Source organism: Oreochromis aureus, linkage group 6 (assembly GCF_013358895.1).
Source record: "Oreochromis aureus strain Israel breed Guangdong linkage group 6, ZZ_aureus, whole genome shotgun sequence".
Lineage (NCBI taxonomy): Eukaryota > Metazoa > Chordata > Actinopteri > Cichliformes > Cichlidae > Oreochromis > Oreochromis aureus.
This window is the reverse complement of record NC_052947.1, coordinates 947,381-973,920: the sequence shown is the minus strand read 5'-3', so window position 1 is coordinate 973,920 and position 26,540 is coordinate 947,381. Positions and strand designations below refer to the sequence as shown.

At 41.0% G+C, this 26,540-nt stretch overlaps 1 protein-coding gene across 2 annotated transcripts in view; it reads left to right on the top strand.

Moving 5' to 3' along the window:
- Positions 1-26,540, top strand: part of LOC116329646 (glutamate receptor 2-like) — a 126,882-nt gene that overhangs the window by 46,858 nt on the left and 53,484 nt on the right. For both annotated transcript variants that reach the window (XM_039612927.1, XM_039612926.1), the window contains exons 6-15: positions 1,906-1,959; positions 2,493-2,651; positions 3,472-3,639; positions 4,055-4,159; positions 4,262-4,369; positions 8,825-8,888; positions 9,607-9,749; positions 13,524-13,739; positions 14,542-14,696; positions 19,919-20,117. In XM_039612927.1, the coding sequence (XP_039468861.1) occupies positions 1,906-1,959; positions 2,493-2,651; positions 3,472-3,639; positions 4,055-4,159; positions 4,262-4,369; positions 8,825-8,888; positions 9,607-9,749; positions 13,524-13,739; positions 14,542-14,696; positions 19,919-20,117 (1,371 nt within the window). The remainder of the gene's footprint in view (positions 1-1,905; positions 1,960-2,492; positions 2,652-3,471; positions 3,640-4,054; positions 4,160-4,261; positions 4,370-8,824; positions 8,889-9,606; positions 9,750-13,523; positions 13,740-14,541; positions 14,697-19,918; positions 20,118-26,540) is intronic.

The following is a 26,540-nucleotide window of genomic DNA, read 5'->3' as shown; positions in this document are numbered from 1 at the left end:
TTTCTTTTGGCGATGGGGATGACTGTGGGGTGTTTCCACAGCTGGGGGACGGTGTGACTGTCAATTGAGTGTTGAAATAGTCCGGAACACACTTCCTAGTTGCCCTGCACAGTGCCTCAGAACTCGACTGCTGATGTTGTCAGGGCCGGGTGAGCTCCTCTCCCTCGTCCTCCTGAGGGCTCTCACCATGTCGTCAGTCCTGAAGGTGAGTGCAGAGCTGCCAGGTTTGAGTGAGGATCTGGATTTCTCAAGCTGGGTGATATTGTCCATCTCAAACCTGGTGTAGAAAGTGTTGAGGTCATCAGGGAGGGAGGAGGGGTTGCTGCCCTCCACCTGGATGGTCCTGGGGGTGGTGACCACAGTATTCACAGAGGCCATGGTTTTGAGGCCCTGCCAGGCTGAGCGGAGGTCCCCTGTGGTTAAATTTTTTTCAACTGTGTTTTTATACTCAAGTTTAGCAGTTTTTATGGCCCTCTTGACCTCCCTGTTGACCTCCTTTTTGTCCAGTGCAGAGCCGGTAAAGAAAATCCTCTTTTTTTTTTATTAAGGATTTCCTTGGTAAATGGTAAATGGACTGGTTCTTATATAGTGCTTTTCTACTCTGTCTGAGCACTCAAAGCGCTTTATAAAACTAATTCATTCACCCAATCACTTCTTCTAAGCTCTTAAGTGCTCTATCTAACAGTCATACTCCGATGGATGCATCGGAGAGCAACATGGGGTTAGTATCTTGCCCAAGGATATTTGGCATGCAAACTAGAGCAGCCTGGGATCGAACCACTGACTTTCTGGTTAGAGGTGGACCTGCCCTGCCACCTGAGCTACAGCCACCCCAAAGCTTGAGCTTCTTGGTGATCCAGGGTTTGTTGTTGGGGTAGATGGAGACTGTTTTTGAGGGGATAATGTTGTCAACACAGAAGGAGATGTATGATGTCACCGTGTTGACTTGTTCGTCGATGTCCCGAGGTCAAAATGGGAGATGCCCCCTAGGGTGGTGGAAAATGACCGAGCTAAGATCGAGTGGGACTTCCAGATACAGACAGAATAAATGGTGGTTACTATCAACCGGACATAGTAGTGGTAGACAAGCAGGAGAAGATGGCCGTAGTGATAGATGTAGCGATGCCGAATGACAGCAACATCGGGAAAAAGGAACACACAAAGATGAAGAAGTACCAAGGGCTCAGAGAAGAGCTTGACAAGATGTGGAGGGTGACGGTAACAGTAGTCCCAGTGGTAATCGGGGCACTAGATGTAGTGACTTCCAAGCTAGGTGAGTGGCTCCAGCAGATCCCAGGATGAAGGATGGACTGCCTGCAGGGGCTAGAGGGAATTTTGATGTATGAAGGATTTTAATCCTGTTCAAAATTTGTACCATAACATTTTTAGACAAATTGGAGATAGTCGCATAGATGGAATGACCCTGTTGTTATTGATGTTATCTTTTATATTTTCCTAATGTCTTAGGTATTAGGTATCTGTATGGAGCATGAAATTCTAACACTGTGACAACCCTACTATGGAGTTTGCATGTTTTTCCTGTGCCTATATAGATTTCCTCCAGGTACTCTGATTTCCTATTACAGTCCCAAAGGCATGCATGTTAGGTTACTTAGTGATTCTGAATTAACCATGAATGTGAGAAAGATGAAGTGCTTTGAGGTAATACGATAAAGTGCTCCTTGAAAGCACAGGAAAAATGTGATGTTCTATGACTAGTTAGTAAGAGTAGAAAAGTGCTATATTAATAAAAGTACATTCCATGTATCTCCCAAAATTATGATTTTTTCCAGTAAATTGAAGCATCTGGTGTTTCTTTCTTCTTTCTGGGTTAGGATAATTAACCTGTTAACCATTTAAAAATGTTGTTTATTGCTGACATAACCTCTTCCTCTTATTCATCAGGTGATCACTATAGGCAGGCACGTGAAAGGATATCACTATATAATAGCAAACTTGGTGAGTCATTTTCCAGTCTTTAAATGAGGCTGACCAAATATACTTATGTATGACTGTTTAACAATTACTGAGGTTTACAAAACCTCAGTAAACAAGGATCTAATAACAGGTTTACACTGATTAACTGGGATCCTAAAGCAGGCAGTCACATTCAGACATGCTGTGAGAAGACTACCTTTTGCTTGCACTACTGCAATTTATATAATAGAGCAGTAGTTGCTGAGTAGTTGCTAGGCATAACTCATTCCATAACTCGTTTCTCTATTGGCATGCTGACTAGATTGCTTTTGTGACTATTCTCAGTGTCATTCAACAGTATCTTTAGATGTTGCCGATTCTGGCCTTATGTTTGACACCCCTGCTCTAAATAAATCTCTGAAAAATAGCTCGTGAGTTGCTGGAGGCAAATCGTTTGCCTGCATGATCAAGGCTCCATGAGATCTTAGCAGAGAAGAAAATAGTGTTTGCATATTACTGTTAAATAAACTTTTCATAAATTTCAATAATTGTATATTTTGTTGATCTTGTTCCAGGGTTTTGTGGATGGTGACCTCTCTAAAATCCAGTATGGAGGTGCAAATGTGTCTGGCTTTCAGATTGTAGATTTTGATGATCCTGTGGTGGCAAAGTTTGATCAGCGATGGGAGGCTTTGGAAGAAAAAGAGTATCCTGGAGCTGATACAAGGATCAGAGTAAGATTTGGACATCCAACAATAATTTTTTTTGTTTAATTTAGTTGAGTTTTAGTTATTTCAGCAAAAGTCATATGGTATAAGAAGTGGATTAAGATTACCGGGAGATGGTCTAAGAATCAGGCCAGCAAAAATGTATTCTAATATCAAGTAATGCTTAGTATAATACATACACATGTATAATACATGCAGCTTGAGTTCATCAAAGTGAGTTTTACATGAGTTAGGTGTGCATTAAAATTAAAAGTCACACCTGTAGCATTTCTAGGGAATTCTAGAAGATTTCAGACTAGACTGAGACATATATGAAAATGATCAATGGGTTTGAGAGCTTTGCCTTCTTTTTAGTTGGCAAATAAAAAACTGCACCACATTTAACATAAAAAATGTCAGCTTGGAGGCTGATTAGTTCATGCCATGTGTAGTCTGTATCATGACAAGGGATGAAACCTATCATGGGGTCTGTATGGGATTAAATTAGAGCCATGGCCATTGATCAGTGGGCTTTAATCAGTGGGCCTTGATCAGTAGTTGTTGATCAATGGTCATGAGAATTTCCATAATTATGATTAAGGAACTGACCTCCAAGCCCCTTGTTCCTTCAGTGGGCTGGTTTCAGTCATTATGCAAATGTCCTGTTTATAAGATTAGGGAAACCTGCAGTCAGCTGAGACTGAAGAAGTCACTTGGATGAGTGACAAAACGTTTCTCCCACTGAAAACGCTACATCCAGATGAACAGAATCAACTTTTGGAGATTTACTGACCTGGATGATTGAGCATGCATCAAGACATTTTTTGCCATTATTTTTGTCCTTCAGTATACTTCAGCCCTCACCTATGATGCAGTCCATGTGATGACTGAGGCATTCCGATTCCTGCACAAGCAAAGAATAGATATAAGTCGTCGTGGCAACAGTGGGGACTGTCTAGCTAATCCAGCAGTGCCCTGGGCACAGGGGGTGGAAATTGAGCGTGCCCTCAAACAGGTAAAAATGATTTGAATGTCCTTAGTATGAATGCACAAAGAAGAAATCATAAAAGCTAGGTGTAAGAGTTTAGATCAGAGATTTCGTTGAAAAATCTTGCTGTCTTTTATTTGGTTACTTGTCAAAAGCTATTAAAATTCAATGTTTGAAATTATAATTGAAAATATAATAATTTGAAAATTGTTCTAGCAACACAATCAGTCATTTGTTTGAGTGGAAGTAGTGTGTGGTGAAGGTACCAGTGGAGATGACCAAAAGTAGGGTTGCCCTTTGTTAACTTATCCTACTATAGCCATCAAGTCGGGGTGTCCATGAGATCCAGAAAGTGTCTATTTTCATTTTAGTTTTTGTAATTTAATAGACTGAATTATATTCTTAAGCTGTGCAAATAATAATTCAAACAATTTGTATTTAGGTGCATGTAGATGGTTTAACAGGGAATATACAGTTTGACCAGTACGGAAAAAGGATCAACTATTCGGTGACAATCATGGAGCTTAAGAACAATGGACCTGTTAAGGTAACTAAAAAAATCATGTTGCCATAATATATATCATTAGAATACATTTTCTAGCTTGTCTGTGCAAGATATTTGCATAACCTTATTTGTGTCTGTTCACAGATTGGGTATTGGAATGAGGTGGATAAGATGGTTCTGACAAAGTCAGACCTTTACCCAAATGACACAATGGGAATGGAAAATAAGACTGTCATCGTTACAACGATATTGGTAAATCATGAATCGAGTTACAATTGACCATGTCAGTCAATGTAAAAAAATTTCTGTCTTCTATTCTATAATAATGCAGTAGTTTAGGTAAAAATGATCAAAAATGTGAAAGCATGAAATTTTAAAGAGGTTGTCTGTCTGGGGTTGCTTAAAATCCACTTTGAGGGCACATGTGCATCTGACTGTAGCTAGTGCAGCTTCTATATGGATATACTCACACGGCCCCAGCAGACCTGAGGGCAAAAGGAGGTCTGACTCATTCACACTTAAAGCTGACTTTGATCTTATGTGGGTCAGACCAGCAAAATTCCAATTTCTGTCAATGTAAACAAGTATAACTACACAATTAATCTCTGATATATCGTAATATAAGACAAAGAAGGAGGGAATAAATTGTGGAGAAGGGAATACATTTTTGGACTTTTAACTGTATTTCCCTAATTTTAACAGTATGTCCCAGTTTTTTTACTTTATAAAGAAAAACTGCTGGAATAAATGAAAGAAAGCTCTCTGACCGACTAACCTTAAGTTGTAATAAGTAAATATGTGAAATTACAATAAAAAGTTGCCAAAAATGCCCAATGTATCAAATGTGGTACAAAAAAATATATAATAGATATATAATAAAAATATATCATACACAACATGTTATAGCAAAAAAAAAAAAAAAAAAGAGGGAATTTTGTTATAAGGGTTAATAAACATCTCAGTCCCCAAAAATCAGAATTTTCTGGCTTTTTTTTGATGGGTTGGGTCTTACAGGGTCAATTACCAGGCCGTCCACACAGGGAGAACATGCAAACTCCTCGCATGAAGGCCCCAGCCAGGTGGTGGAGTCGAACTCAGGATCTTTGTGCTGTGAGGCAATAGTGCTAACCAGTGTTCTCCCCATGTTTGTGTGGGTTTTCTCTGGGTAAACCAGCCTTCTCCCACAGTCTTAAGACATGTAGTTATCGGGGTTAGGTTTATTGATGATTGTAAATTCGCCCATAGGTGTGATTGTGAGTGTGAATGGTTGTCTGTCTCTTTGTGATAGCCCTGTGATAAACAAACGACCAGTCCACCACTCACCTTAGGACTGCTAGGATAGGCTCCAGCCCCCCGAGACCCTGATAAGGATAAGTGGATTGAATTATATTGGTAATTAATTTTGTGTGTTGTCGATGGCCATGGTTGTTGTCTTCTTTTTCAAACTCACAGCTTTTCCTCTTTATTAGTAAGAAAAGCTGCAAAACCTGTGAAAATACAGGTCAAAGTCCAAAATGTATGTCCATTGCATGGTCTGAATTGTAGTCTTTGCTGGGCTGATTCTGGCTGCCTGACCTTATGTTAGCATCCCTGGCCTACAGCTTCAGGTTAAGAGTCTCAATGTCTCAAGAAATTAAAAATTATATGGATGAAACAAACCCTACCTCCAACCTTAGATGGATTGTCAAAGGCTTGCCAGATGCTAGCTGATCCATTTTTTTGTATTTTGAAAAAAAGAGAGACAATAAATTGTATCCATAAACATATTGTCTCATTGCTAGAAGTAATGCAAAGCAGAGTTACTGTAGCTCAGGAAGTAAAAACAAGCAGGTCCTCTACTAATCAGAAGGTTGGTAGTTTGATCCCAGGTTGCTTCAGCCTGCATGCTCGATATCATGGGGGCAAAATACTAACCCTGAAAGTATGAGTATGTGTGAGTGTTAGATAAAAAGCAAAAAAAGTGCTTGCATCAATGGGTGTGAATGGCTGAATGAGACATGTTGTATAAAGCCCTCTGAGTGCTCTGGGAGAGTAGAAAAGTGCTATACCACAATAAAAATAATGGAGCTAAATCTTACATAAGTATAGATATACTGACCTATACATTTAAGAGGGTAGGAACAGAAAAAGAGTAAACTTCATCCTACTCTTTTTCGAGCATGAACATTGTGTAGACATAGAGATGTCTTGATGTTTTTAAGTTTTTCTTTTTTACATGTTTGAAACAACAGGGTTCCACCTGCGGACCTCAGGCTGCGCAGTAGTTGGTACAGGAGCAGGCCATGTAGAAAAAATCTTAAAATTAATTCTAAAAGTAACGAGCAGCCAGTGCAAAACCATTAAAACTAGTTTAATTTTTTTAGTCTTTCTTGGTTCTTTAGTGCAGCATTTTTGTACATTCTGCTGAAAATTAAATATTTTTTGATGGATACTCATTAGAAGACCTTTACAATAATCTAAACGAAAGGAAATTAAATTGTGTTATTGTGTTATAATAGTGTGATTGCCACTAAAACTCAGCATTGAATGGATCCTTGGGATATATTAGCAAGCCTGGGTAACATTTCTTATGTGTTTCTCAAAGATGAGATTAGAATGAAAGATCACCCCCCGGTTTCTGATGGGTGATTTGACATGTATGGATAAAAGACCTTGAGAAGAATGTTACCTGGATGCAGCATCTCTGAACCAGTAATGCGAATTTCTGCTTTATCTGAGTTTAATTTCAGGAATTTTGCACGATTTTTTTTTTTTAATATCTGTTGTTTTTGTTGTTTTGTAAGGTTGCAAAGGTCACTTGCATCAGTGGATTTTACAAGTTGCTCCTATACAGAAGTCTGGACTAGCTCTCTGTTCAAAGAGTCTGAGTCTCTGATCCCAGGAGTATTACCAAAGTAGGTTAATAGAAACGGATTTAAGCTGGTTGTGGGGAATTCACCCAGCTGTCACTACTCCACAGCCTGCTAGATGATGCATTGTTAGCATTTACAATTAGCAACCCGAGTAAGGTACCATCAACGGCCACATTCATTAATGGTAACTCCCCCCTAATGATCTATGGCACCTGGGAATTTGCTAGGATTTAGTGGCGTGAAAAATAGGCCCCAGGGATAGCTTAATTTTTAAAGGGTAGAATAATCTTTAAGAACCTCACAAAAGTGGATGTTAATACTCATACCCAAGGTTTACCTTTACATTTAAAAAGAATCCATAAAAGGGAATGTCTACAAAATTTACTTTAATTGCAGAAAGTAAACTTTATTAAGCAATTTGGCAAGGGCAAAACCAACATCTCAGCCAGTTGGACTTGTTTTCTTGTCTCTTTTTAACACCTGTTAAGATCTGAGCTTTAATATTTATCAGTGACACTACATTTAAAATTACCTTTTCTGGTTGTTCGTGCATAATAAAATCAAAAACCTTTCTATTTCTCTGTCTTTCTGCCTGCTCTACTTTCCTCACACCCAGACAATTGCGCTCACACACACAGAGCTCAAGGTCACATCTGCACAGAAAAAGAATTCTAATGTTTAAACCTTTCAAACCTGGGTTGAAAGGTTTAAACATTAGAATTATTTCATTGTAATGATTATATCCTTATTCAGCTTAAATTAAATTATTCAGCTTGTTAATTCTTGATTTTGTTTTGATCAGGTTTCTGATTTGATTGCAGCAAGAATAACTGCCCATTAAAAGCGCATTCATAAAACTCTGTCCCTCTGTGCTACATTACACTCACAAAAGGCTGGATTTTATGGCTTTTACTTCATTTCTGGTTGGAGCTGAGCTGAGGGATCTCAGTATTCTCAATACAGTTGAACGAAATGTTGTATCGCTGTATAATGTGACCAAATGGTACACAAATGGTAGGATAGGTCCCCTGGGGGACTCCACAGTTCAGTCCAGACTACAGAGACCTGTGGTCACCAATGGAAACAAAAAACTTAGTTTGTCTATACCACCGCAGAGGTGTCCAAGATATAGTCCCAGTGCTGCAGCCTCTCTATCAGAATTTGATGTCCTGTTGTATCAAATGCTGCACTTAGGTGAAGTAGTGCAAGAATAGAACATTCACCATATTAGCAGTTTTAAAGATGTAATTTGTAACCTAATAGATACAGTCACAGTATTGTGATGCTGACTGAATTTTTTCAAGGATATTGTTTTCAAGAAGCTGAAGACAATATTCTCTAAGAGTTTTGCTGTAAAAGGTTACTTTGATATTGGTCTGTACATTTTTTGCACAGCATCAAGATCTGGTGTGGATGCATACGGGCTGTCTCTGAGTAATCTAGAACACTTAGAACTGTTAATTGGACAGCAACCAAGTGAGATCTACTTTAAGAGATGGATGGTCCACTGTGTTACAAAGAATGTCATAGTTTCTGGGTTTGGATCCAGGGTTTTGAGTTTTGGGGATGTTTAGGGGATTCTAGTTAGCATTTTTAATAATCTTGTATTTTAGTTCAATATTCTGTATTATTTAGTCTTCTTCTCATCTACTAATTGGAAGGTTGTTGGTTTGATTCCTGGCTGCTGCATGCCAAATATCCTTGGGCAAGATACTACTCTGAGCACTCCAAGTGCTCATTCACCGATTTACACAAGCACCTTTTTTATGCTTTTAAGTGCTTTCTATCTATACTCACACACATTCATACTCAAATGTGTTGTACTGTTAACATTTCAATGTGTTTGTGTATATAGGAAGCACCATATGTGATGCTAAAGAAGAATGCTGAACTATTTCAAGACAATGACCGTTATGAAGGTACGTTACATCAGGTGCTATATGTCTTAGTTATATGATACTCATAAAAGGTTTTTGAAAAGTTATTTACAGCACAGTAAAACGTTTTATTTGTTATTTGAACCAAAAACTTTAGACCAAAATCTTCATATCAGTATCCTATATTGAGACCGACTGAAACTGGACATTCAGTACAGAATCCCAAAAGACTGATTCTGTCCATGTGGACGTAGTGTTTTCAGTGGGAGAAAGTGTCACTTGGATGAGTGATGAAGCATTTATCCAACTGACAACGCTACGTGCAGATGAACAAAATTAACCTTGTTTGGATTTCCTTGCCTGGATGATGGAGCATGCATTAAGACGTAAAATAAAGGAGTTTATAGATTACACACAAATGCTACTGCCAACATTTAAAGTAGCACCATGTGAGTGGCAAACTTTTCATTTCACTTCATTTAAAACTTTTCATTATTCATTCCTCTACTTGATCTGGACGAGATAAACTATTAATGAAAATAATTTATGTTGTTTGAAGTATGTGCCATGAAGATAGCTCTATGATACCACAACAGCATATGTTTTTCCTAACTTTTAAAACTTTTTCAAGACACATAAGGTGCTGTTAATTTAGAGTAAATTTGATATTAATATATGTAATATTCAATTACACTCTACTCTTGTGTCTCTTTATCTCATATAAGCGACTTTGTTGTTTGGCTGTTTTTACTGATGCAAGGTTACTGTGTCGACCTGGCTGCGGAGATTGCAAAGCACTGTGGGATACGCTACCAGCTAAGGATTGTGGGAGATGGCAAATATGGAGCAAGAGATGCTGAAACCAAAATCTGGAATGGTATGGTTGGAGAGCTGGTATATGGGGTAAGACTTTACACAGGGACAGTAAACAACAGCATATTTTATTTAACTTGAGCATGAGACAAATTAAATATTGGTGGTAGTGCAAAACAAAAATGGTGTGTGAGAGAAAACCACGTTTAAACCAAAGTTTATAAATATTACTTAACAATTTCTATTCCATGTCTTAAGTACTAGATTTTAACTCTGATGAATCTTTCTCTGAGAATTGCATTAGCACATTTAACCAAATGCCTGGAAATTTGTAGACATCAACCAACTGCAGCTGCATATTTCTTCATGGTGGTTTTACCTGCACGTCCTGCAGTGTGAATGACGCTCTAAACTTGAAATTTTCTTTACTTTTAATTAGATTGAAATCAGTATTAATAGTAATTAATAACATTCATTAAATATCTAAGTAACTGACCAAACACTGTAATCATTTAAGTTAGAGGAGGCAGTGGCAGACAAAAGTGGCAGACTAAAATTAAGCTTTATGTAGCACAAGTTCAGAACATTTCCTCATATAAGATTAGCTGATTGTTGGGGTTTCTCTAACACTGTGTAAAAACTTTAATAATTTAGTGAGTTACAACGTATTTTTCTACAAATCCATTATATGAGATTCTTGGATGAGCCTCAAATAACCATAAAAAATATCATTTAATACCATCCAATACCCCATTTTAGAGATGAAAGGGAGAGGATGGGGTGGATTCCAGCTTCATCTCCCAGATTTATAGTTTTGTTCCCGTTCACACTATATTCTTATCTTTTGTAACAAGAACCCAGACCGACAGACAGTTTTGCCAGCACATGACAGTTTTTATTTGTGAGAACAGTGGAGGGAGGCTTTTCAACCCCACTCCCAACTTCCCACTGACCAAATAAAATATGGCCACCAGATTGGTCACAGCTGCCCTGCCAGCCTTCCTGGCACTGCCCCCTGTACCCACTGCACCACCCCTCCTCTGCAGTGCGCACACCAAACCCTACCACACCTTTAGTTTACCAGGAAGTGCCAATGAAAACACAATCTATTTAACAAGAGACCTGACCACGGCAGTAGGCATACAACCCAAAACATCTAAAAAAAAAAAATGTGCAACATAAAATATAAAATTATATTCACAACAAAAACATGAATATGCGGCAGACTTAAAATGATATGTTCTTCTTCCATATTCAAAGTATTCTGATGACACAAGTAATGTGGCATGTATAAGGAATGGACAAGAAGGAGAATATGGGAATCTTGCTGACACTTTCAGTGACTTTAACAAGCAAGGACTGATTGTAAACACAACAAAAACAAAGAAGATGATTGTAGATTGTGTAGTTAACAGGAAGAAACCTGCAGTAGAACCAGGCTCAGGGAGGCGTGACACCAGTTGGGTGTGAGGGGAGGAACACAGAACAAACATGCTGTGCAAGAGAGCCAGAGATGAAAATAACTAACAACTAGTGGTGTATAAACACATAGTGAGTGAAGAAGAAACATTCAGTGCATCATGGGAATCCCCCAGCAGCCTACACCTATTGCAGCATAACTAAGGAAGGACTTAGGGTCACTTAACTATATGCTTTATCAAAAAGGAAAGTTCTAAGCCTAATTTAAAAGGTAGAAGGAGTGCCTCTCTCCTAAATCCAAACTGAGAGCTGACTCCACGTAAGAGGGGCCTGAAAGGCTGTGCTTCCCATTCCACTTTTACATAGCCTAGGAACCACATGAGTGAAGTACTCTATTGGGGTGATATGGTACTATCAGGTAAAATATGGGTGTTGAAATTTGTCAGCTTTCTTACCAGATTTTTTTTTTTTTTCATTTTCTTTTGACTGTATTTTTTTTCCACAATGTCACAACACTTTTCGAACTCGGTTTGTACTCGTTATATACCAAAATACAGTGGCTTGCAAAAGTATTCGGCCCCCTTGAACGTTTCCACATTTTGTCACATTACAGCCACAAACATGAATCAATTTTATTGGAATTCCAGGTGAAAGACCAATACAAAGTGGTGTACACGTGAGAAGTGGAACGAAAATCATACATGATTCCAAACATTTTTTACAAATAAATAACTGCAAAGTGGGGTGTGCATAATTATTCAGCCCCCTGAGTCAATACTTTGTAGAACCACCTTTTGCTGCAATTACAGCTGCCGGTCTTTTAGGGTATGTCTCTACCAGCTTTGCACATCTAGAGACTGAAATCCTTGCCCATTCTTCTTTGCAAAACAGCTCCACAACTGCCCTGTGACGGCCTCAGAGGTTGTCTAAGAGAATATTGGGAGCAACAACACCATGAAGTCCAAAGAACACACCAGACAGGTCAGGGATAAAGTTATTGAGAAATTTAAAGCAGGCTTAGGCTACAAAAAGATTTCCCAAGCCTTGAACATCCCACAGAGCACTGTTCAAGCCATCATTCAGAAATGGAAGGAGTATGGCACAACTGTAAACCTACCAAGACAAGGCTGTCCACCTAAACTCACAGGCCGAACAAGGAGAGCGCTGATCAGAAATGCAGCCAAGAGGCCCATGGTGACTCTGGACGAGCTGCAGAGATCTACAGCTCAGGTGGGGGAATCTGTCCATAGGACAACTATTAGTCGTGCACTGCACAAAGTTGCCCGTTATGGAAGAGTGTCAAGAAGAAAGCCATTGTTAACAGAAAACCATAAGAAGTCCCGTTTGCAGTTTGCCACAAGCCATGTGGGGGACACAGCAAACATGTGGAAGAAGGTGCTCTGGTCAGATGAGACCAAAATGGAACTTTTGGCCAAAATGCAAAACGCTATGTGTGGCGGAAAACTAACACTGCACATCACTCTGAACACACCATCCCCACTGTCAAATATGGTGGTGGCAGCATCATGCTCTGGGGGTGCTTCTCTTCAGCAGGGACAGGGAAGCTGGTCAGAGTTGATGGAAAGATGGATGGAGCCAAATACAGGGCAATGTTGGAAGAAAACCTCTTGGAGTCTGCAAAAGACTTGAGACTGGGGCGGAGGTTCACCTTCCAGCAGGACAACGACCCTAAACATAAAGCCAGGGCAACAATGGAATGGTTTAAAACAAAACATATCCATGTGTTAGAATGGCCCAGTCAAAGTCCAGATCTAAATCCAATCCAGAATCTGTGGCAAGATCTGAAAACTGCTGTTCACAAACGCTGTCCATCTAATCTGACTGAGCTGGAGCTGTTTTGCAAAGAAGAATGGGCAAGGATTTCAGTCTGTAGATGTGCAAAGCTGGTAGAGACATACCCTAAAAGACTGGCAGCTGTAATTGCAGCAAAAGGTGGTTCTACAAAGTATTGACTCAGGGGCTGAATAATTACGCACACCCCACTTTGCAGTTATTTATTTGTAAAAATGTTTGGAATCATGTATGATTTTCGTTCCACTTCTCACGTGTACACCACTTTGTATTGGTCTTTCACCTGGAATTCCAATAAAATTGATTCATGTTTGTGGCAGTAATGTGACAAAATGTGGAAAAGTTCAAGGGGGCCGAATACTTTTGCAAGCCACTGTATATGTCCTCTTTGTGCATGTTCCAGTATTCTCCAGGTACTTCATCCTGCAGTCCAGAGATATGGATGTAAAGTTAGGTGAAAGTCCTTACAGTGTGTAGAATAAAACACTATATGATCATATAGTTAAATGTGGCTTGTAGGCTAGAATCACTTATGTGATCACCACGACTGCCAAAGCGCTGTAGTAGCAGCAGCTCTTCAAGTCCATGAAGCAATCACATTGTCACTGTCACTGTGTCTCTATTTTCCAACAGAAAGCAGATATAGCTATTGCTCCCCTGACAATCACTCTTGTCCGTGAAGAGGTGATAGATTTCTCCAAACCCTTCATGTCTTTGGGAATCTCCATCATGATTAAAAAGCCACAAAAATCCAAACCAGGTGTTTTCTCCTTTCTGGACCCGCTGGCCTATGAAATCTGGATGTGCATTGTCTTTGCCTACATAGGAGTTAGTGTTGTTCTCTTTCTGGTAAGTAAGCCTGCTATTATATATTATGCATGTTTTGTTGAAACCCTCTCAGGTGCTATCCTGTTTTCATAAGTATCAGTGCCTAATATGGCTATGTTAAAAGAAGGCATAAATACTATGTTTGAAATAAGTGACACAATACCTACTGAGACTTATTGAGACTATTATGTATCATGTCTCAAAAAGTCTAGTTGAAGTTTGAAGTTCAACCTTCATTACCTCAACTTTTGGGTAAATTTAATAGAAAACTACAGTATTCTTCAAGACCAATAACTGGCTAAAAATGAGACTTTAAAGGGATCAAAACATATTTAACATACCAAGATAATAGATACTAAGACATACTAGGCTGCTTTGGTTTCCATAGTTACTTTTATATAGTAATATGCTCTTCCACTGTGTTCCTTCAGAATGGATTAAGGTACTTCATAATTCTAATATTCAAATGCCTAAACCCAGACACTGTGTTTCTAGTTACATGCATACATTTTTTTTATTCTGTTTCGATTCAGCAAGATTTTATATTTATGATCAATTGATTACATGTAATCTGATTCAACAACAAGGAGGTACACTGCAGAGGAGCAGTTTAGTTAAAAATGTGCCATTTCTTAAAGAGCAATTGTGTCTTTTTATGGCAGTATAGTTAGACAGAAGCCCCTCTTCACAGCCTAGGCACCTACTTTCTGGCTGGGCTTTTTGAAACAGTAGAAAAAACTGAAATGTCTTTTAGAAAACCATGTTATAACAATCTGTGTAATTTGTGTATTTCTCTTGACATTCTAATGCTTTGCTGCTGTAGGTATCCAGGTTCAGCCCTTATGAATGGACGCTTGAGGAGCCAGAAGATGGAGCCTTGCCATTAACCACTGAATCCACCAATGAGTTTGGGATATTTAATTCTCTTTGGTTTTCTTTGGGTGCTTTCATGCGACAGGGTTGTGACATCTCACCAAGGTTGGTAGGCCCTTGACATGTCATAGTCATATACAGTAATAGTTCCTGATGTTGTAATTAACATATCAATACACATTCACTGCCTTGTTAATCAGGAACTGAATAATAATACTAATTAAGGGCTGTAAAACACCCTCAGTTCTTATCATAGACTCAATGAGATGAGATAAACGTGCATTAGAAACTCTGTTCATGCTAAAATTGTTCTGTTCTACTTCCACCCTAATATTTTTACATTGACTTGTTATAGCATCATGTTAGTAATGTTAACTATGGCCATGAAGAGATGTATGTGGTCATTGTTAAACTGTGAGGCTGTTGCCACTGTAGCATTGACCCTGTAGCTAGCTGTGTTGGGCAAGTTACTGTAGCCTGCCAGCTGAAAATATTTTCTTTATCCACAATGACTTCTTGAAATTACCTAAACAAAATTGCAGAAACACCATAAAAAAAAAAAAAAATCCCCACTCCCCCCCTACGGGCGGTCAATCCTTCAAGCTCGGGTCCTCTACCAGAGGCCTGGGAGCTTGAGGGTCCTGCGCAGTATCTTAGCTGTTCCTAGGACTGCGCTCTTCTGGACAGAGATCTCTGATGTTGTTCCCGGGATCTGCTGTAGCCACTCGCGTAGCTCGGGAGTCACCGCACCTAGTGCTCCGATTACCACTGGGACCACTGTTACCTTCACCCTCCACATTTTCTCGAGCTCTTCTCTGAGCCCTTGGTATTTCTCCAGCTTCTCGTGTTCCTTCTTTCTGATATTGCTGTCATTCGGAACCGCTACATCGATCACTACGGCCGTCTTCTTCTGTTTGTCTACCACCACTATGTCCGGTTGGTTAGCCACCAACATTTTGTCCATCTGTATCTGGAAGTCCCACAGGATCTTAGCTCGGTCATTCTCCACCACCCTTGGGGGCGTCTCCCATTTTGACCTCAGGACTTCCAGGTTATATTCGGCACAGATGTTTCTGTATACTATGCCGGCCACTTGGTTATGGCGTTCCATGTATGCCTTACCTGATAGCATCTTGCACCCTGCTGTTATGTGCTGGATTGTCTCAGGGGCATTTTTACACAGCCTGCACCTGGGGTCTTGGCTGGTGTGATAGACCCCAGCCTCTATGGATCTTGTACTCAGAGCTTGTTCCTGTGCTGCCATGATTAGTGCCTCTGTGCTGTCTTTCAGTCCAGCTTTGTCAAGCCACTGGTAAGATTTCTGGATATCAGCCACCTCCGCTATCTGCCGGTGGTACATACCCTGCAGGGGCCTGTCCTTCCATGATGGTTCCTCGCCTTCGTCCTCTTTCTTGGATTTCTGCTGCCTGAGGTATTCACTGAGCACGCTGTCAGTTGGGGCCATCTTCGTGATGTATTCGTGGATGTTCGTTGTCTCATCCTGGACTGTGGTGCTGACACTCACCAGTCCCAGCCTCCTTCCTTCCGCTTAGCGTACAGCCTCAGGGTGCTGGACTTGGGGTGAAACCCTCCATGCATGGTCAGGAGCTTCCTTGTCTTGATGTCAGTGGCTTCGATCTCCTCCTTTGGCCAGCTTATTATCCCAGCCAGGTACCTGATCATGGGCAGGGCGTAGGTGTTGATAGCCCGGATCTTGTTCTTACCATTCAGCTGACTCCTCAGGACTTGCCTGACCCTCTGCAGGTACTTGGTGGTTGCAGCTTTTCTACCGACCTCTTCATGATTCCCATTTGCCTGTGGGATGCCCAGGTACTTGTAACTGTGCTCTATGTCTGCAGTGTTGCCTTCTGGTAGTTCGATCCCCTCAGTTCTGACTACCTTCCCTCTCTTTGTTATCATCCGACTACACTTCTCCAGTCCAAATGACATTCCGATATCATTGCTATATATCCTGGTGGTGTGGATCAGTGAATTGATGTCTCGTTCACTCTTGGCATACAGCTTGATGTCATCCATGTACAGGAGGTGGCTGACAACTGTTCCATTCCGGAGTCGGTATCCATAGCAAGTCTTGTTAATGATCTCACTGAGGGGATTCAGGCCTATGCAGAACAGCAGTGGGGACAGAGCATCTCCTTGGTAGATCCTGCACTTGATGGTGACTTGTGCTATGGGCTTGGGATTGGCCTCTAGTGTTGTACGCCACATCCCCAGTTCCTGATGAAGGCTCTTAGGGTCCTGTTGATCTTGTACAGTTCTCTATATTTATATAGTTCATATATATATATACAGTGGCTTGCAAAAGTATTCGGCCCCCTTAAACTTTTCCACATTTTGTCACATTACAGCCACAAACATGAATCAATTTTACTGGAATTCCACGTGAAAGACCAATACAAAGTGGTGTACACGTGAGAAGTGGAACGAAAATCATACATGATTCCAAACATTTTTTACAAATAAATAACTGCAAAGTGGGGTGAGCCTAATTATTCAGCCCCCTGAGTCAATACTTTGTAGAACCACCTTTTGCTGCAATTACAGCTGCCGGTCTTTTAGGGTATGTTTCTACCAGCTTTGCACATCTAGAGACTGAAATTCTTGCCCATTCTTGCTTGCAAAACAGCTCCAGCTCAGTCAGATTAGATGGACAGCGTTTGTGAACAGCAGTTTTCAGATCTCGCCACAGATTCTCGATTGGCTTTAGACACCAGACAGGTCAGGGATAAAGTTATTGAGAAATTTAAAGCAGGCTTAGGCTACAAAAAGATTTCCCAAGCCTTGAATATCCCACGGAGCACTGTTCAAACCATCATTCAGGAATGGAAGGAGTATGACTGTCAGGATTTGTGTCGCGGATGAGAGAAGGAGGACCCAAACGCTGGACTCACAGGTAGGTAGGTGAAGGTTGGTGTTTATTGCCGATGGAGTGAACAAACAGACAGAGGTAGGAAATGGCTGGCTGGCTGGACGACTGGCTGAATGACTGAAGGACTGACTGAAAGGCTGAATGGCTGGCTGGCTGGCTGACTGACTGAACGCGGGCGGAAACGACAACACAACCTCATGAGAACATCAATGACACGACAGAGAAGTGGTAAAACTGAGGAACTTAAATACACAGACTGGATGATGATGATAATTGGACACAGGCGAATACACAGCTGAACATAATGAAACAGGAAATGGCCGGAGTGGTGAAAACAGAACATGAACTGAAAACGCTGGGTCAATGTCCCAGGAATCCTGACAATGACACAACTGTAAACCTACCAAGACAAGGCCGTCCACCTAAACTCACAGGCCGAACAAGGAGAGCGCTGATCAGAAATGCAGCCAAGAGGCCCATGGTGACTCTGTACGAGCTGCAGAGATCTACAGCTCAGGTGGGGGAATCTGTCCATAGGACAACTATTAGTCATGCACTGCACAAAGTTGCCCGTTATGGAAGAGTGGCAAGAAGAAAGCCATTGTTAACAGAAAACCATAAGAAGTCCCATTTGCAGTTTGCCACAAACATGTGGGGGACACAGCAAACATGTGGAAGAAGGTGCTCTGGTCAGATGAGACCAAAATGGAACTTTTTGGCCAAAATGCAAAACGCTATGTGTGGCGGAAAACTAACACTGCACATCACTCTGAACACACCATCCCCCCTGTCAAATATGGTGGTGGCAGCATCATGCTCTGGGGGTGCTTCTCTTCAGCAGGGACAGGGAAGCTGGTCAGAGTTGATGGAAAGATGGATGGAGCCAAATACAGGGCAATCTTGGAAGGAAACCTCTTGGAGTCTGCAAAAGACTTGAGACTGGGGCGGAGGTTCATCTTCCAGCAGGACAACGACCCTAAACATAAAGCCAGGACAACAATGGAATGGTTTAAAACAAAACATATCCATGTGTTAGAATGGCCCAGTCAAAGTCCAGATCTAAATCCAATCCAGAATCTGTGGCAAGATCTGTAAAATGCTGTTCACAAACGCTGTCCATCTAATCTGACTGAGCTGGAGCTGTTTTGCAAAGAAGAATGGGCAAGGATTTCAGTCTCTAGATGTGCAAAGCTGGTAGACACATACCCTAAAAGACTGGCAGCTGTAATCGCAGCAAAAGGTGGTTCTACAAAGTATTGACTCAGGGGGCTGAATAATTACGCACACCCCACTTTGCAGTTATTTATTTGTAAAAAATGTTTGGAATCATGTATGATTTTCGTTCCACTTGTCACGTGTACACCACTTTGTATTGGTCTTTCACGTGGAATTCCAATAAAACTGATTCATGTTTGTGGCAGTAATGTGACAAAATGTGGAGAAGTTCAAGGGGGCCGAATACTTTTGCAAGCCACTGTATATATCCAGTGGGCTACTGGAACAAGAAGGCATCGGTGAGCAAGAGATGAAAATAGGCCATTGTTGGAATGCTACTATGCAAGTAACCCTTGGGGAAGGGGTTACATGAATAGGATGAGGGACCTATGGATGCTTTGTTACCCAACATCCACAATGACGGCGAAACAACTAGTAGCTCAGTGTTCCAACATTCGAAAGAAGGGGCTGCTCTCACAGCTAGAGATTGATGAGGTACAACATAAATGCTACGGCAAGGGGGAGCCAGGACTGCAAACCTTTGGCCTTCTCTCAATGAGTTTCATGATGTAGTCACCTGAAATGGTTTCCCTTCACAGGTGTGCCTGTCAGGGTTCATTTGTGGAATTTCTCTTAATGGGGTTGGGACCATCAGTTGTGTTGAGCAGAGATCAGGTTATTACACAGCTGACAGCCCTATTTGACAGCTGTTCAAATTTATATTATGGCAAGAACCAATCAGCTAAGTAGAAATGACAGCTAAGAGAAATATTAGTCCATCATTACTTTTAGAACTTTTAAAACCAAGAAGGAGACCTGACCTAAAACCCAAAGGAGATGGTTTGGGATGGAATGGACCCCACAGTGAAGGCAAACAGGCCAACAAGTGCTCAGCATCTCTGGGAACTCTTTCAAGACGCTTGGAAAACCATTTCAAGTGACGACCTCATGAAACTCATCAAGAGAATGCCAACAGTGTGCAAAGCAAATCGAAGCAAAGGCTGTTACGAAGAAGCTTAAGTATGAAACATGTTTTGAGTTATTTCACACTTTTTTGTTTACTACATAATACATATGAGTTCATTTACAGTTTTGATGCCTTCAGTAAGAATCTACAATGTGTCAAATAATAACAACAAATGCCTCAACATGTATTGTAATTGAATGAATTTGTCATGAATCCTAGAACAGCTTAATTCGATTCATGTGTTTATGTGGGCAGGTCTCTTTCAGGACGTATAGTTGGTGGGGTGTGGTGGTTTTTCACTCTGATCATTATCTCATCATACACTGCTAACCTGGCTGCCTTCCTCACGGTGGAGAGGATGGTGTCTCCCATTGAGAGTGCTGAAGACCTGGCTAAGCAGACGGAGATAGCATATGGAACACTGGACTCTGGATCCACCAAGGAGTTTTTCAGGGTAAGGACTTTTAGTTTCAGCTGGACAATAAGAAGAGCCTGCTTCAGCGCTTCCATCCACCTAGAATGTTTATGAAATTTATTGTTTCAAATGGTAATCCTTAGATGAAAAGTTTTCCCTTGTATGGAGATTCCAATTTTAATTACTGAATGAAACATTTAATTAATTATTTAATGGCATATTTAATTAATTTGTTTTGGCTCTGCTAGCCCTTCATACCCTTGAGCTCAACTTAACTCTCTGGATTTTATTTTGTATAAATTTCTAGTCAATCTGCCCCTTTTTTAAGATTTTGGATGAGGGACAGCAATGGGGGAAAAGAGGTGCCAAATTATGTTTTGGGAAGCACAATTATCAACTCATTTGCATACACATAGTGAGTGAAGAAGAAAAACTCAGTGCATCATGGGAATCCCCACCAGCCTAGACAGAAAGTAGAAAGTAACTTGTTGAGGAACAATTCTTCTGTTTTTGAGAGGAGTGGCTACCTTACTGTAGTCCCTGAAGCGCCAGTAGAAATTAGCGAATACTAGAAAATGTTGTAATTGTTTCCACCTTTCCAGAACTGACCACTCAGCGACTGTCCGAATCTTGGCTAGGTCCGTCTTCACCTGCCCCCATTAAATAACAAAACCGAGGAAAGAGACTGTGGAGGCATGAAATTCACACTTCTGTGCTTTGACGTATAAGCGATTTTCTCAAAGCCATTGGAGGACACCGTGCACATGGACCTTATGCTGAGCTAGAGACTTTGAGAAAAAAGGAATGTCATCTAGCTAAACAAACACAAACTGATTGAAAAAAAAAATTTAGTACATCATTGACGAGGGCTTGGAATACCGGGGAAGTCGAGGGTTGGTTTGTGCCAGCCGCTAGTGATTCCTGAATGTATTCCTCCACTGCCACCCTCTCTGGCCGAGAAAGATTGTACAGCGGACTGGAGGGGAGACCGGAACCAGGGAGGTGGTTAATAGCATAATCATAGGGATGATGTGGTGGCAGAGAAAGAGCCTTTTCCTTACTGAAGACAATTCTGAGGTCATGGTACTCCTCCGGGACCAGAGAGAGACCTAAGACGGTTGTGTACAGCATCTCAATTCAGTTCAATTTTATTTATATAGCGCCAAATCACAACAAAAGTCACCTCAAGGTGCTTTATATTGCACAGTAGATAGCACAATAATAAATACAGAGAAAAACCCAACAATCGTATGACCCCCTATGAGCAAGCACTTTGGCGACAGTGGGAAGGAAAAACTCCCTTTTAACAGGAAGAAACCTCCGGCAGAACCAGGCTTAGGGAGGGGCGGGGCCATCTGCTGTGACCGGTTGGGGTGAGAGAAGGAAAACAGGATGAAAGACATGCTGTGGAAGAGAGACAGAGATTAATAACAGATATGATTCAATGCAGAGAGGTCTATTAACACATAGGCTACGTTCACACTGCAGGCGAAAGCGCATCAAATCCGATTTTTTTGACCCTATGCGACCCATATCCGATCATGCTATGACAGTGTGAACGGCGCAAATCCGATATTTTCAAATCCGATCTGGGTCACTTTCGTATGTGGTACTGAATCCGATACATATCCGATGTTTTAGAAAGCGACTGCTGTTTGAACGGTCATGTCGCATTAAATCCGACTTTTACGTCACCGACACAAGACAGAAACCAATTATCAGCGCCGGAGAAGCGCCCGAAAAGACATCGCGAACGCTTCCTGGCCATCCCGTGTATTTGTCAGTGAAACTGTTGGGAACACAACGTTGGAGAAATGTGATCATTTTATTTGTACTGTATAATCTGCAGATTCTGACAGAAATCTGCAGCTATCCTTTGAAGCACCGCTCCTCTAAAACATCAATAAGGATAATTATTAGGTTATTTACATTATTATGTAAATAACAAAATAACTTAAAGCAAAAATTGGGAAACGTAAAGTCCGAAGTCTTTATATTAACGGCCATCTGTCAAACAATACTGTTTGCTCTGGGTCTAAACAGAGCGCGTTGTGTGTGAAGTCTTTTTTTGCGCATGCGGGCCGCTTTGAGCGTTCACACTAGAGCGCGTTTGCTGTCGCATTTTATTTGTAGTGTGAACACGCAGACAAAAAAATCGGATTTGATCAAAAAATCGGAATTGAGCATTAAGACCTGCAGTGTGAACGTAGCCATAGTGAGTGAGAAAGGTGACTGGAAAGGAAAAACTCAATGCATCATGGGAATCCCCGGCAGCCTACGTCTATTGCAGCATAACTAAGGGAGGATTCAGGGTCACCTGGTCCAGCCCTAACTATATGCTTTCGCAAAAAGGAAAGTTTTAAGCCTAATCTTGAAAGTAGAGATAGTGTCTGTCTCCCGAATCCAAACTGGAAGCTGGTTCCACAGAAGAGGGGCCTGAGTAGGCTCTGCCTCCCATTCTACTTTTAAATACTCTAGGAACAACAAGTAGGCCTGCAGTGTGAGAGCGAAGTGCTCTAATAGGGTGATATGGTACTACAAGGTCATTAAGATAAGATGGGGCCTGATTATTTAAGACCTTGTATGTGAGGAGCAGGATTTTGAATTCAATTCTGGATTTAACAGGAAGCCAATGAAGGGAAGCCAAAACAAGAGAAATATGCTCTCTCTTTCTAGTCCCTGTCAGTACCCTTGATGCAGCATTTTGGATCAGCTGAAGGCTTTTCAGCGAGTTTTTAGGACATCCTGATAATAATGAATTACAGTAGTCCAGCCTGGAAGTAATAAATGTATGAACTAGTTTTTCAGCATCACTCTGAGACAGGATATTTCTAATTTTAGAGATGTTGCGCAAATGGAAGAAAGCAGTCTTACATATTTGTTTAATATGTGCATTGAAGGACATGTCCTGGTCAAAAATGACTCCAAGGTTCCTCACAGCATTACTGGAGGCCAAGGTAATGCCATCCAGAGTAAGAATCTGCTTGGATACCATATTTCTAAGATTTTCAGGGCCGAGTACAATAACCTCAGTTTTATCTGAATTAAGAAGCAGAAAGTTAGCGGCCATCCAGGTCTTTATGTCTTTAAGACATTCCTGCAGTTTAACTAATTGATGTGTGTTACCTGGCTTCATGGATAGATAGAGCTGCGTGTCATTTGCATAGCAGTGAAAATGTATGCTATGTCTTCTAATGATGCTGCCTAAGGGAAGCATGTATAATGTAAATAGAATTGGTCCTAGCACTGAACCCTGTGGAACACCATAACTGACCTTAGTGTGTGAAGAGGACTCTCCATTTACTTGAACAAATTGGAGTCTATTAGATAGATATGATACAAACCACTGCAGCGCAGTACCTGTAATACCTACAGCATGTTCTAATTGCTCTAATAGGATATTATGGTCAACAGTATCGAACGCAGCACTGAGGTCTAGCAGGACAAGCACAGAGATGAGTCCACTGTCAGAGGCCATAAGAAGATCATTTGTGTAACCTTCACTAAAGCTGTTTCTGTGCTGTGATGAGCTCTGAAACCTGACTGAAACGCTTCAAATAAGCCATTCCTCTGCAGATGATCTGTTAGCTGTTCGACAACTACTCTTTCAAGGATTTTTGATATGAAAGGAAGGTTGGAGATTGGCCTATAATTAGCTAAGACAGCTGGGTCTAGAGATGCTTTTTAAGTAAAGGTTTAACTACAGCCACCTTGAAGGCCTGTGGTACATAGCCGATTATTAGAGATAGGTTGATAATATTTAAGATCGAAGAATTAATTAATGGCAGGACTTCTTTTTGCAGTTTTGTAGGAATGGGGTCTAAAAGACACGTTGATGGTTTGGAGGAAGTAATTATTGAAGTTAACTCAGAAAGATCAATTGGAGAAAAAGAGTCTAACTTAACATCGATGGTACTAAAAGTAGCTGTAGATAATATTACATCTGTGGGATGATTATTGGTAATTTTTTCTCTAATGATAAAAATTTTATTTGTGAAGAAGTTCATGAAGTCATTACTAGTTAACGTTAAAGGGATGGTTGGCTCAGTAGAGCTCTGACTGTTTGTCAGCCTGGCTACAGTGCTGAAGAGAAACCTGGGGTTGTTCTTATTTTCTTCAATCAGTGACGAATAGTAAGATGTTCTGGCTTTGCGGAGGGCTTTCTTATAAAGCAGCAAACTATTTCTCCAGGCTAAATGATGATCCTCTAAATTTGTGACACGCCATTTCCTCTTCAGCTTACGAGTTATCTGCTTTAGGCTACGTGTTTGAGAATTATACCACGGAGTCAGGTACTTCGGATTTGAGGCCTTAGTTTTCACAGGAGCTACAGTATCCAGAGTCGTACGTAGTGAGGAGGTAAAATTATTAACAAGATAATCAACCTCTGTTGGAGTAGCGTTCAGATAGCTGCTCTGCTCTATGTTGGTACAGGGCATTGAAGATGATAACAGTGGGTGGATTATATTCTTAAACTTAGTTACAGCACTTTCAGAAAGACATCTACTTTGATAAAGTCTACTCTCCACTGCTGTGTAATCAATTATTGTAAATGTAAATGTTATCAGGAAATGATCAGACAGCAGAGGGTTTTCAGGAAACACTGTTAAATGTTCAGTTTCCATGCCATATGTTAAAACAAGATCTAGAGTGTGATTAAAGTGGTGGGTGGGTTCTTTTACATTTTGAGAGAAGCCAATTGAGTCTAATAACAGATTAAATGCCATGTTGAGGCTGTCATTTTTAGCATCTACATGGATGTTAAAATCACCCACAATAATTATTTTATCTGAGCTGAGCACTAAATCAGATAAAAAGTCTGAGAAATCAGAGAGAAACTCTGTGTAAGGCCCAGGTGGACGATAGATAATAACAAGTAAGACTGGTTTCTGAGTTTTGCAGCTGGGGTGGACGAGGCTAAACATCAGGCTTTCAAATGAATTAAAAGTCTGTCTTGGTCTTTCGTTAATTAATAGACTGATGTGAAAAATTGCTGCCACACCGCCCCCTCGGCCTGTGCTTCGAGATTTCTGGTAGTTAGAATGACTCGGGGGTGTTGATTCATTTAAACTAACATACTCATCCTGCTGCAACCAGGTTTCTGTAAGGCAGAGTAAATCGATTTGTTGATCAATTATTAAGTCATGTACTAACAGAGACTTGGAGGAGAGAGACCTAATATTTAATAATCCACATTTCACTGTTTTACTCTTTGGTTCAGATGTGGATACTGTATTGTTCTTTCTTTGTGATTTTTTATGTTTAAGTTGTTTATTGCTGGTTTTTAGTTTGTTTTTTGTCTGTTTGGGAGCTGACACAGTCTCAATGGAGATGGGTTTTTGGGGGGGGTAGCAGGAGGAGAGAAGCTGCAGAGAGGCGTGTAACACTGCAACTCTGCTTCCTGGTCCCAACTCTGGATAGTCATATTTTGGGGGGTTTAATAAATTTGTCCATATTTCTAGAAATGAGAGCTGCTCCATCCAAAGTGGGATGGATGCCGTCTCTCCTAACAAGACCAGGTTTCCTCCAGGTTTGCCAATTATCTATGAAGCCCACATCGTTTCTGGGACACCACTCAGACAGCCAGCAATTTAAGGAGAACATGCGGCTAAACATGTCACTCCTGGTCTGATTGGGGAGGGGACCAGAGAAAACTACAGAGTCCGACATTGTTTTTGCAAAGTTACACACCGATTCAATATTGATTTTAGTGACCTCCGATTGGCGTAATCGGGTGTCATTACTGCCAACATGAATTATGATCTTACTGTATTTACGTTTACCCTTAGCCAGCAGTTTTAAATTTCCTTCAATGTCGCCTGCTCTGGCCCCTGGAAGACAATTGACTATGGTTGCCGGTGTCTCTAGCTTCACATGTCTGAGAACAGAATCACCAATTACCAGAGTTTGACCCCGGCGGTGTGTCGCCGAGTGGGGAAAAACGGTTAGACACATGAACAGGTTGGTGGTGTACCTGGGGCTTCTGTTTAGGACTATGCTTCCTCTTCACCGTCACCCAGCCGCCCTCTTTCCCCAGCTGCTTGGGGTCTGCCGGGGAACAGCTAGTGGGGCCTATGCTATCTTCGGCTGCACCAGCTACAGGGGCCTGGCTAGCTATGGGTGAATGAAGGGTGCGAAGCCGAGTCTCCAATTCAGTAATCCTGGCCTCCAGAGCTGCAAATATGCTACATTTGTTATAGGTATCATTACTGCTAAAGGAGGCCGAGGAGTAACTAAACATCTGACACAATGAGCAGGAAAGTGCAGGAGGGACAGGTGAAGTAGCCATGGTGCTAACGAGTCGGCTACGAGCTAAGCTAAGCTAGCGAAACAGTAAAGAGACAGTGAGTGAATACTTTGGCTATAAATTAGGTAGTGAGTACACAGAAAGGGTGATTCAGATGAAGCACGTTAAGATTATACTATGAAAAAGGGATGTATCAAAAGATTTAAATTAAATTG